Source organism: Leucoraja erinacea, chromosome 37 (assembly GCF_028641065.1).
Source record: "Leucoraja erinacea ecotype New England chromosome 37, Leri_hhj_1, whole genome shotgun sequence".
In the NCBI taxonomy this organism is placed as follows: Eukaryota; Metazoa; Chordata; class Chondrichthyes; order Rajiformes; family Rajidae; genus Leucoraja; species Leucoraja erinaceus.
Genome location: NC_073413.1, coordinates 6,196,047 through 6,209,293, shown reverse-complemented (window position 1 = coordinate 6,209,293; position 13,247 = coordinate 6,196,047). Strand labels below are relative to the sequence as shown.

General features: G+C 36.4%; 1 protein-coding gene across 1 annotated transcript; it reads left to right on the top strand.

Moving 5' to 3' along the window:
• The first annotated feature begins 231 nt into the window (after window positions 1–231).
• LOC129713841 (sacsin-like) lies at window positions 232–13,247 on the top strand. The gene is made up of 6 exons (XM_055663174.1): window positions 232–1,102; window positions 1,541–1,652; window positions 2,752–2,898; window positions 3,236–4,706; window positions 7,608–7,696; window positions 10,151–13,247. Exons 2-6 carry the CDS (start codon window positions 1,628–1,630, stop codon window positions 13,234–13,236), a joined length of 4,818 nt encoding a protein of 1,605 aa, XP_055519149.1. The 5' UTR covers window positions 232–1,102; window positions 1,541–1,627; the 3' UTR covers window positions 13,237–13,247.

Sequence of the window (13,247 nt, the reverse complement as noted above, 5' to 3'; positions counted from 1 at the left end):
CAGGTATGATGCAGGAAAGGCTTTTGAGGCGAGTTATGTTAAGAAGGTGTCCATGTATTTTGTTCAAATGGAAATTTGAAACAAATTTGTTCAGTAGAAAATAAGACTTAACTAATCTGATTAATGTCTAGTGATGAACATGGAATAATACATTTATGTGTAAAAGACAATAAATTGCCAGTCAATTATTTTGAAAACATTGATCCACATTTCTTTACATACCCACATTTGAATTTAACCCTTATAACTAATGAGTCTATTCAGACTGGTTGGAATAGTCTTTCTGGTCTTTTTAATTTGTGCATTAAAGCAGAAGAAAATTCAATGATAAAACACATTGTATAGCCAAATAAATTTATTCTGCTGGGCATGCAATTCTATTTTGAAATCCAGTCCCTTCTCAGTGTTCCCTAATTCTAGCTCTACCGATTGGCATAGAAGATAATTCTTGGAACATATTTGAGTTCCTCTTTTTTTATTGAATCTATTTTAAATTTGGGCCTAAAAATTATTTGGCCCCATGCCCCCAAATACACTGGATTGCACAAATTAAAACATATTTAGATGGCATTAACCAATTTTGCACATATTTTCAAGTGAGTTCGCATCATTCTCAGACCATGTATAAATTGTAGGATGAAATTCAAAAATATGCAACTGAGTTGCAAACAAAGTAGAAGGAAAGGGGGAGAATTTTATCACCTTTGCCTCCAATCTCCACCCTGCCCTCAAATTCACATGGACTGCTTCTGACACATCACACTGCCTCGGAAAGCAGCAAACATAATCAAGGAGCACCCACACCCTGGTCATTCTCTCTTTTCTCCTCTCCACAGTCAAGACTGCACTGTTCGCAACCAACATGTCGTTTATTTTTATACTAAGCAGTCCCTGGACTATGATGGCACAGCAGTAAAATAAAATAATTGGGTGTTGCAATTAAAGAAAGAAGCCATGGTACAACATTCATTTGGAATGAAAGTACAAGTGATAGATTATCTTTTATTGATATAGGAAGAAATTTGGTGCAACTGCTCCACCATTTATTGATTACCTGAAAGAGATACTGCGTCGATACCCCGATGGAGGCCAGATTCTTAAGGTAAATGCTCTTTATATTTTATTCTGTCCAGTAATAGACAATTACTACTACTATCATTTTTCATATGTGACTGTGACCTTAACATATGTTGATCTAGTCTCAATGTGGAATACCCTGCCACAGAGGGCAGTGGAGGCCAAGTCACTGGATGGATTTAAGAGAGAGTTAGATAGAGCTCTAGGGGCTAGTGGAATCAAGAGATATGGGGAGAAGGCAGGTACGGGTTATTGATTGGGGACGATCAGCCAATTTCACAATGAATGGCGGTGCTGGCTCAAAGGGCCGAATGGCCTCCTCCTGCACCTATTTTCTATGTTTCTATGTCATTATTGTGATCCAGCATAGTAAATTATAAATTAATTGGAGACAATGGAATGGAGCACTGAAGGAATGGGATTTATCCATGTAGTTAATATTGTTCTATGATTTATTTCTCAGGAATTACTTCAAAATGCGGATGATGCAGAAGCCAATGAGGTGGTGTTTATATTTGACGAAAGAACTTACGGGTCAACATCTTTGTTTATGAAAGATCTTAAGAAGTTTCAAGGTATGTGAATTCCAGATGTTAAACTAATGAAAAGCAAGAAAAATCCTAAAGCGAATTTTGATTTTATTTTCAGGACAACATATAAGATCAAACAAAATGGCAATTAAAAGGTACAGCCCTACAAAGGTACATGTAGGGTAGCATTCTAATTGTGTCAACATAAGACAAGTTGGTAGATTTCTGATACATCTAATTACACTTCTCCTTGTTCTGCAATATATTTCCTTGATTTTGGGAAACCATCTTAATCAATGAAAATCTTGCATCTCTTCCTCTTAACCCGAACAACTCTCACCAACTTCTACAGATGTGCCATTGAAAGCATTTCATTGAGGTTTGGGAACAGCTCCATCCAAGACTGCAAGGAATTGCAGAGACCATCACGCAAACAAACCTCCCTTCCATTAACACCATCTGCACTTCACACCTTCACACTGCCGCGTCAAGGCCACCAGCCAAAGAAGTGTCTCACCCCAGTCACTCTCCTTCCCTCTCCCATTAAACAGAAGTGTGAAAATGTATACCTCCAGCTTCAAGTACAGTTTTTTCCCATCTGTTATCAGGCAACTGAACTGTCTCTCATCAACTGTCTCTCATCAACTGGATGTTTGCAAAGAAGAATTTATTGAGCTATGTGTGTGCATGTGGTCATTATATTTGTTATCTAGATCAATTCTTGGGAACATCATTTTCTTCTTGTATTTAGGTATATCTGTGTGGTACAGCTGAAAGGCTTACTCAGCTATTTTAGTTCAAGGTCAGTCATTGTTTTGAGGGTATGGAGCCACTCAGACTAGATAAGGGCAGCAGGATTTCTGTCCCTGAAGGATAATAGTGAACCAGGCATATGTTTTTTCTGGGAATATTCTTAGTTGAATAGTCAACATTAATGAGGTAATCTGATTTCAAATTATTTAATCATTTGATTAAATTCTGTAATTGCTATGATCAAGGAGCTTGAGCCCAAATCTTTAATTCAGACTCTTTCTTGATCATTGGTGCAATGATTTAACCATCCAATAAGTATGTTGAATTGCCGAAGCACTTGAATTACCTGGTGTCACATTTGCCACCTTTACATTTTGTTTTCCTCTATTAGGTCCAGCTCTAATAGTGTACAATGATTCCGTGTTCTCAGAAGAGGATTGGCATAGTATTCAGACTACAGGAGTCAGTAATAAACGTAATGATCCCAGCAAAGTTGGCCAATTTGGCCTTGGATTCAATACTATTTATCACATCACAGGTGAAACATTATTTTGAACTATAACAAATAGTATAAAGTCATGATAAACTAGCTAAGTTTCATTTAGAATCTTTTCTTTATAAAAGGTAACTTTTCCAATATATTATCGTGCAGTATCACTGAGTACAATATCATAAAAACTATATTTACATTTGTTGAAGAGGAAAACAGTTTTGTTATTTGCTTGTATATTGATCGGGAATGTTTAAGGCCATTCATTTTAGTTGAATCTAAAATTTGGTTGCTACATATTTTTGGGAATTGTAAGTTAAATTGACAACTGAATTTAGACAAGAGAATTGTGATCTCTTAAAATATTTATAATTTTATTTTCCAGATGTACCAAGTATATTCAGTGGTAAATATATTGGTATACTTGACCCACAACAAAAGCTGTTTGGAGAACAGGAAGCAGGGTATATATGGTCTCTTGATGACCCTGACGACAAAAAGGTTCTTGAACACTCCAAAGATCAGTTCAGACCATTCAAATATGCCATGGAAGTTATTGGGACAACAACATGGATTAATGCATTAAAAGAGAATTATTTCAAAGGAACATTGTTTCGGTTTCCATTGAGAACTGAACCTTCAGAAATATTAGCTGGCTTGTATGATAGAGATAAAATTTTTGATCTCTTTGACTCCTTCAGAGCAGATGAAGATATGAATCTTTTGTTTCTCAGAAATGTTTCATCTGTCTCAATTAAGCATGTTGACAACAGTGGAAATGTGAAGGACCTTTCAAAAATAGCAGCCTTGCAACCTGAACACATGCCCTGTTTTAATCGGAACGTAGGTGTTCAAAGCCAAGAACTAGTCTCTAAGGTTAAAACTTCTACCAGTATCAGAGCTATTTCTCAATTCTTTGTAAAAGAGAAGAATCACAATCACTGGTTAATAACAAATTGCACAGGCATTAGAGGTGAATTGGGTAAATTAGATGATCTGGCTGAGAAGCTGAGTTATACACCATGTGTTGGATTGGCCTTTCCTTTGAATAAACTAGAATCTACAGAAACTAGTACAAGAACAGATTTTGAAGGGCGTCTTAATTTCTTTCTACCACTTCCAAATAATGAGGCCAACAAGACAGGATTGCCAGTCCATATAAATGCGTTCTTTGGACTTTCAGACAACCGGAGACATATAAAGTGGATCGAATCAGACCAAAGATATGATGAAGCAGCACAATGGAACGAGCTCCTGATAGACAAGATCCTTCCCTATGCCTATTGCCAACTTATCTTGGATGCCATTACTCTGACTAAAACCTCAGTGTTAAAACCTTTATCAGTGTATCATATATGGCCAGACCTTGAGAAAATGAATCATAAAGACCGTTGGATTAAGATATCTAAAGAAACCATAAAATCTTTGATGAAACTTGATACACTGTGCTTGGCTGCCAATGAAGAAAACTGGATATCTGCTACCAAAGGCATATTTTTACAGTGCTATGATCGGCTTGACATGATGCAGGCAATTGAAAATGTTTTGATAAAAGAGGCTCAACCTTTGGTTAGAATCCCAGTTCATATATTCAAGGCCTTGAAATTTGCCTTGGGTAATCATAGTGAATTAAATGTAATCACTCCAACATCCCTCCGAAACATTCTTCAGCATTGTGATTTGTATACTTTCCCATATGAACAAAAATTACTACTTCTAGAATATGTTTTAAGTGATGAGCAATACAGTTCCCTCAACAACCTTCCACTACTGCCACTCACCAAGGGATCCTTTGTAAGATTTCAGATCAGTTCCTGTGAAGAACTCGTGTTTACTGACTCAGCAAAATTTCCAAGGTAAGGCTTTTTTCCCCCCATTTCTTTCTCCCATTTTCTGACAACCTAGTTCATATCAGTCCATACAATCAATGCTAGTTTACCAAACCATCCCCTTCTTTGACTAATTTTCCACTGCAACCTGTTTTCTCCCCAGATTCTACCACTTACCTACATGCTAAGAGCAATTTGTAGTGACAGATTAAACTAACCAACTCACACATTTTTAGAAGGTGGAAGGAAACTGGAGTTTCCGGGTGAAAACCCACTTGTCATGGGGAGCACATGCAAACTCTACAAAGAGTACTGGAGTAGTGTAGATGGTTTAAGAATAAGAAGCAAAATGGCTGCATTCAGGATTGCTTGTGTAATTTTTAATATATAATTTAGCTCAATATCCTGTTAGAAACATGTTAATATATTAAAGAAACGTACAGTGCAGTACTGACAACATTGTTATTTTCCTGGGCAATTTTGCCATGCATTTAAAGAAGTTTCCTTATTTTTTTGTTCACTAGACTTATCTAGGGTAATGGAGCAGTTTGAATGGGTAACAATAAATGAAGTAGCAACCAGAGTCACCTTAGTTATATCATTTCTTACACTAGAAAACAAAAATATACCGTATAAATATCAAAAGAAGACGGCGTTCAGCTAAGCTCTGATTTTTACCAACAAAGGTATTCTTTATGAACAAGGAGGCCTTGGGTAAACTAGAGAAGGCTTTAAGTTATAGAACTTTTAGTGAAGAGGAAATATATTTGCTGTGAAAATATGTTTTTAATATCAGTTTTAAAAATTATTTCTGAGCTCTAAATATTACTGTTTTCCGAGCCTTATTCAAACCTTAGGAACTCTCTGCATTTTTCCTCATGGACAATACCAATTGGTTAGGGAAAGCAAAGTCAGACGTAAGAAAAATCTGGGCTGCGAGTGAAATCTTGAAGATGAACCATCATAATTGTGTTAAATGAACAAAGCATTCTGTTGTAATACAATTGTATACAAGCATGTGAAGGATCTTGAAAGGATGGATACGGAGTGGATCTTTCCTCTTGTGAAAGAATTTAGCACTAGGGACCATTGTTAAAAAAATAAATGGTGGATATATTTAAGGCAGACAGAGTGATGTTTTTCCTCAGTTGTCAGTCTTTGGAACTATCTTCAGGTCCCAACCCAAAACTTCACAGATGCTGCCTGACCCGCTGAGTTCCTCCAGCACTGTGTTTTGTTCAGGATTCCAGCTTTGACAGTTTTTTGTGTCTCCTTTGCAATTAGTTTCCTTAATGGAGAGCTAAAGCAGAGTTTTTTAATACTTTATATAGATAGATAAGGGTGAAATTTTACCAGAACATGAACAGGAAAGTGGAATTGAAATTACAGCCACATCAGCTATGAACGAAATGAATGGTAGAACAAACTCAGGGGATTAAGTAGCATATTCATGCATCTAATCCATGTGTTCTTATGTAAAAAGCAAAGTGCTGTAGGTTCATTGGGAAAATAACCAGGTTTATGGAACAATTTAACAATGGATTCAACTACATATAATGCAAGAATATTTTTAGCTAGGTTCTCTCCTTTTAAGTCTTTTTCTCATTACATTTGGTACTGTTTCATTAATAATAAGGTAATTTTCATTTCTATAACTTTTTCATGGTCTCAGATGACAAACAGATTTAAAATGCCATTAGATAGTAACTACTGAAGTAATATAGGGAATACAGAGCCAGTTAAGAAGTTTCCGTAAAGTAGAATCAAGAACTGTGATGTAAGCAGGGAATTTGTATTTAGTAATGTTTCTACAGACTTTTAATGCAAGGTAATCCAATAATCTTGTTTGGTACTCTTGAACAATTAGCTAATAATCAGTGTGATTGGCCATATTTTCTAAGCAAGATTTATTTCAACATTTGTTTTTGCAAAGCATAACATATATACATTCATGAAAGAATCACATATCATATTCCATCAATGAGACTGCAATTAAACTTGTACAGAAGTGATGACGTAGAATTCTTCTTAATGTCCTTGTACTGTATACAGCTGTTGGATGTGCAGGAAATCACTTTTAGTTTCAAGAACTTGTTGGGAATCACATAAATAACAAAATCATATAGACTGCAGCTTTTGAAATAAAAACAAAAAATATTGGAAGCACTTGCAGCATCAACAGCTGTGGATAGGCTGTACTGGTCGAGAAATGAAAGGGAATTCAACAGTATATGAAAATCAAAAGAACTGTAGATGCTGGAAATCTGAAATAAAAACAAAAAATGCTGGAAGCTCTCAGTAGGTCGTGCACTGTACTGCTGGGTGTTTTCAGCATTTCTGTTTTTAATCACAGAATTATTCATTGGTGGAGGGTTAGAAAATGAAACAAAAGTATTTGGTACTACCAATGCCCAATAAATAAAGGATTATGCACAATGTGGTAATGAAACATAAGTCATGTTGGAACGTCCGTGTCAGTACAGAGAGCATTATTGAATTTTGAACATAATACAATGTTCTTTAATTTATATTCAATGCTACTTAATAGTTACACCGCTGTAACAAAAAGTGCAGTCTAATTAAATTACTTTGGAATCTTTTTGGGACATAGTGAGGTCATGAAAGCTCTCAAAATGCAAATTGTCTTTCTGATTAAAGAAGCAATGGAGTGGAATGGAAGAGGAAAAAGTGAATAGGATAGATCATAACAAAACATCTTCTTGCAGGATGTGTTGTTAAATCCACAGTTATATTGCTCCATAATCTTGGTTATATTCTTAATGAACCTCAAACACTTTACTTTTACAACCTGGTGTGGTCACATTTATTCCAATGTAAAGCTTACTTCATTAAGCAGTACTTAAACAATTCCTATCTCCTCCTTTTGCTATAAAATGTATGAACTGATTTTTTTTTTTATGTTTGTAGGATTTTGCTTCCAGGTTTTGAGGAGAGATTTCTACCTGAAGATCTTAATGATACATTGTCGGACCATCTAAAGAAAATAGCTTACAGTCGTAAGATATACTTCTTCTTGAGCTTTGATTACTAAAGTTATGGACAAGAAATCTGTGGCAGCATAAAGATACCCTTAGATGTTTTGTATTTTGGGTGGAAAGCAAAAAGAGAACAAATCTGGGTTACTGGGGTAAGATTGGTCTTCAGTGATAAATGTGTGCCTGAGGAATTTGTGCAGGAGGGAGGGATCCAGGTTCTTGGACCATTGGGATCACTTTAATGTAAGAAAATTGACAGTCAAGGTCAAATTAACTCGGGACATACAGAGAACTGGCGTATTATGGCTATTACAAAACAGGGTTGAGGGATGGGCGGACTGGCAGTTCAAGTATTCCAGGGTACAGATTCTACAGGCATGATAGAGGTGGAGGTAAGAGAAGGAGTTGTTGCATTTTTGATTTGAGAGAACATCACAGCAGTACTGTCACACAGAGGATATTCTTGGGGAATTGTGAAATTAGGCTAAATAGATGGAATTCAGAAATAAATAAGAAGGGGGTGATCACTTTCATGGGATTATACTTTATGCTGCAAAACTGTCAGCGGAAATTGGAGGAGCAAATATGTAAAGACAAAGCAGATAGCTACAAGAATAATAGTCAAGAGTGTTTTATTTCGCATCATTGTAATATTGGGTAATTTAATCTTCCCTAATATTGATTGGACTCCTCTTGCACTAAGTGCAAGTGGGGGGCTTTTAACAGTGAGATTGGGAGAATTCAGAGCGAGCATGTCCCTGTTAGAGTAGCATGGTCAGGAAACCCTGGTTCACATGAGATATTAAGATTCTGGTTAGAAAAGGGAGGTGGCATATGTCAGTTATAGGGTGCTGGAATCAAGCAAATGCATTGAGTATAAGTGATGTTGGAGTCCACTTGAGGGAAATCAATCACTTGAGACAAACAGAGACCATAAGATAGCTTAGAGGCAGATAAGGTAAAGGAGAATCCTAGCCTAAATATATGATGGACTGTTGAGCTGCTATCATAAGAAGATGCATCAGCTCATTTTACACCAACACTAAAATTCACATTCAGCATTTAAGAGTCCTTGGAGAGAGGTGCATTTTAAAGGGTTTTTTTGACATGTAACTTTTTTGTGAGTCACGATTAGTTGAAAATCTGCTCTTTTAAAGCACTTTCCATGACTAATTACTATGTTAATATTAGTTATTAGTACAACTTTTGCATGTAATCATGTAATATGGTTCAGAATTTACAGTATGTGGAAACTATCTTTTCCCTAGAGACAGCTTTGTTTCCAACTGAGATGTGGTCTGATGGCAAAATAAAGGCTTTTGTATATAATCAGACAATGCAACTGAAAATGTTGGAAAAACATGAAACCATGATAATGGAATAATACGGTATAGATGTAGGCCACTCAGCCTCTTGTTCTTGTGCTGGCTCTTTGGTACAACCATCAATTTGTCCACAACCTTGTTCGTTTGCCATTCCCCTGTAATTATTTTCTCCTCAGCTGCTTATTCAGTTCTCTTTTGAAGCTAATTAAAGAGTTCTTCCACCATCTTTACAGGCAGTGCATTCCAGATTATAACATGTACTGCACAAAAAAATGATTATTTACAAGTCCTTCCCAGGTTACAATAGTCCATTCCTGAAAACTGTCCATAACCCAAACAGTTCATAGATCAGAAATTCAGCCACCTGCCAATATATAAAACATAGGCTAACCAAGTTAAACCAGGGCGATAAATTTGCACGAGCAGTGGGTAGTTATGACAGTTTAAATAATGGAGATAGAATGCTTGTAAACAAAAGAAGATAAGTATGGGAAAAAGGCAGCTTGGAGGAGCATGATTAGCTATACTGCTGTGCAAACTGCCCGTATGAACTTGAAAGTCGAATAGTCTTCTTACATTTTGTCACTATGCTATGAATATATGGACTTCAACTGCTTGAACCTTTTCACCATTTAGAAAGCATTCACGACTACAGTGTTTTTTTGTTTACTACAAGGTGGATCCCCTTACACTTGCCTACTTTGGAGTTGACTTGCCACTATTTCCCCTATTTGTTTAATCTATTAAATATTTATTTTGTAATTGAAACTTCCATCCAGCATCTGGAATTCTTTGTTTCTACTTTAAACTAAGGGGTTGGCTTTTTAGAACAGATAAGGAGAAATATCTTCAATTAGAGGGAGGTGAGTCTTTAAAATTCTCTACCCTGGAGGCCTGTCAAAGTTCAGACATAATCATTCAAAATAGAAATCAATAAAATCGAGGGATATGGGAATCCCACTGCAAAATGTAATTGAAGTAGAAAATGGGCTATGAACTTGATGAATGAAGGAGCAAGTTAAATTACCAGATTTCATTCTTTTATTGCTATTTGTGATGTTCAATCCATTGATTAATTGAAAGTGTTAACGTTTATTAATCTTACACTGGAACCTTACACTGGAAATTCTTTGTTCTGTTCTTTTTCCAGAAATATTTGCAAATGTCATCTGCTTGAATGTGAATGCTGTGCGGGAGTACATTCGAAAAGCTCTTCCTGAAGACTGGACTAAAACACTTGGTCATGTAACATGGGATCTCATAAATAGACAGCACCCTCCAGTGCACTGGCTTTCAGGATTTTGGGATTTCCTGAATAACAATTGTAAAACGCTAGAGAAATTTGAAGGGTTACCACTCATACCACTCAACTCACTTAAAGATTGTGTGAACAGTATCCAACTCGCACATTTATCGAAGAACATTACGACAATTTTTCGAATGCAAAATGGTTACAATTTACCAGATACAATTGCAAGTATAATTACGAGAGTTGGAGGCAGTATTGTTCAAGACTGTGACGAATTTCTAAAGCATCAGCAGTTATCTGAGTATGTATTTTCACCCAATCCAAATAATGTTTTAAAAGTATTTTTGAATCTGGGTTGTGATCGAGTAGTAAAAGAGATTGGTAGTATGTCAATTGACGACAGAAGATCTTTGAGAGGTTTTCTTGCTGAAGCATCCATTTTTGAGACGGATGAGATAAATATGTTATTCAAGTTACCAATCTTTCACCAGATGACTTCCCTTCGGCCTACAAGTAAAGGACTTATCACAGCTGGAACACACGGAGCCCTGAGCAATGATGTGTATCCTGAGATCCCAGATGATGTGCCTCTACCAGAAACGGTACTTAAATGTGTTGATGAAAATGACAGGAAACTGCTGCTGATGAAAGGAAAGTTAATGACAGCAGCAGATGTTGCTTTGCTTATGATGAAGGGAATAGAGACCCAAAAGTATGAGCCTGAACAAATTGAAAAGGTGATGCTCTGGATTCTAAAAAATAGTGAGGTACTTTTTAAACAGAAGCCAGAATTATTCAATAGGTGCAAAACACTTCGATTTTTAACTTCAAAGGACAAGGTTGTCGAAGCTTCTACTTTATTTGATCCAAATAATGAGGCTTTTCAGCATCTCTTTCAGCCAGAATATCAGCACTTGTTTCCCCCTCCACTTTATTGTAAGGATGAGAAAAGTTTACAGACATTGCAAAAACTTGGGCTGAAGTCAAAAGAAGACAATATTTCACCAGATGACCTTTTAAAGGTTGCGCAATTGATAAATAAACAACACAACCATACCAGTGACATTGACTGTCTTTGTAAAAAAGCAGAAGCTTTGATTAAATTGTGCAATACAACTTCAGTTTTGGCGATCAGTTCTTATCAAACTGTGGAACAATTATGTTCTTTGCAGTGGGTGCCCTGTAACAGTCGCCAAAAAGCATTGACAGAACATAAGAAAGAAAAGATTGATTTTAATAAACTTGAAGATGTAAGAGATTCAAGGTATGCTAACCTCGTTGGGCTAGTGATGCCACTTACTGACAAGTTTACAGAGAAGGCAGGCAAAATCTTGGGACTGCTGAACTTACCACCAGCTGGGAAGGTAGTTGAACATTTCCTATTAATAATTGACCAGATGTCCAACGTCAGCAACACTCAACACAATTTCCTGGTGGATTTGCAAACCATATATGATTACATGCAAAAAAATCTTGGTCAATTTAAGTCACTCCTCTTGGCTATCGAACAGCCATGGGTATGGAATGGGGCTGGGTTTGCACACCCTCAAAGTATTGTTTTCTCCTATCCTGAGGATTTGGATCTCAGTGGTTATGTCAGGAAAATCCCAAAGGAAATATCTCAGTACAGAGAGTTACTACTTGAATGTGGGGTGAAAACTGGCTACAGCAACCGTGAAGTTATTCAAATACTTTATCAGATAAGAGATAATACAGTTAAAACAAATGCTGGCTATGGTAACCCAAATGAATTGAGGACTATTATTTCCATATTAGATTGGATGCGTAGAAATAACATACCACCAAATAATGACCTTCCTGTGCCTGTGTGGAAAGGCACCCAGGGTGGATTCTGCTTGACACCATGTTCCAAGGCTGTTTTATGTGATTTAGATAAGGGAGCATTGGAGGCATTTAATAAATGTGAAGAAAATATTCATATTCTTCATAAAGAAATAAGCGTTGCCATTATTGAGTGGCTTAATGTGCCCCCTTTAAGCAGCAAGATGCAGCATTCTGAATTAATTGGAATTGAGCAATATGGCCAGGTGGAGCCCATTGTACTGAGAATTAAGAACATTTTGAAAGAATATGATCAGGAACATGATCTCTTCAAAGAGCTGCTTCAGAATGCCGAAGATGCTGGTTCTGCGCTTTGTAGTTTCCTAGTAGACATGAGACAACACAAAGATTCACCAGAAAGTCTAATTGATCCTGGTATGGCTTCATGCCATGGACCAGCACTCTGGTCATACAACAATGAGTGTTTCACTGATGAAGATTTCCACAATATAACTAGAATTGGAACAGCTTCGAAAGAAAACCAAGTTGATAAGATTGGTAAATTTGGTCTTGGATTTAATTCAGTTTATCACATAACCGATGTACCATCGATCCTCAGTGGAAAATATTTACTTATATTCGATCCAAACGTTACCCATCTCAAGAAATATATTCATTCTGTATCGAACCCTGGAATAAAACTTGATCTTTTTGAGCATAAACGATTAATTCAAAAATTCCCTGGACAGTTTAACCCATACAATGGAATATTTGGATGTAATTTTAAAATTTCCACTGGAGAAAATTTCTATTATGATGGGACTCTCATTAAGTTACCCTTCAGGACTCCAGAGGAGGCTGCAGTATCCGGGATCTCCAACAAGTATTATAATCAGAAACACATCATGACTTTGGTGGATAGTTTCAAACAGACATCAAAAGATCTCATCATATTCTTAAAGAACGTGAGAAAGGTTTCACTGAAATTTATTAACGAGCATACATCTCACGAAAACCAGCTAATCTCTGTTTTCAAAATGGAAAGGCAAATAATTAACATCATTGAAATGGCAGATAATTTCCCACTAAAGAAAATGCAAGAAAATGCTGTGAACATATTGGAGAGCACAAATAAATTCTCTAAAAAAAATCAGAAATCTGAGGATCTCAACTATCATACAGATTACAGAAGAAACAATCGATAATCCCAGTCATG

Bases quoted from the DNA above. Each gene is read 5' to 3' on its own strand.
- LOC129713841 (XM_055663174.1), top strand. From the start codon at position 1,628: ATGAAAGATCTTAAGAAGTTTCAAG. The intron at 4,707-7,607 runs GTAAGGCTTTTT...TTATGTTTGTAG, and splicing joins GACTCAGCAAAATTTCCAAG to GATTTTGCTTCCAGGTTTTG. The intron at 7,697-10,150 runs GTAAGATATACT...TTCTTTTTCCAG, and splicing joins AAAGAAAATAGCTTACAGTC to AAATATTTGCAAATGTCATC.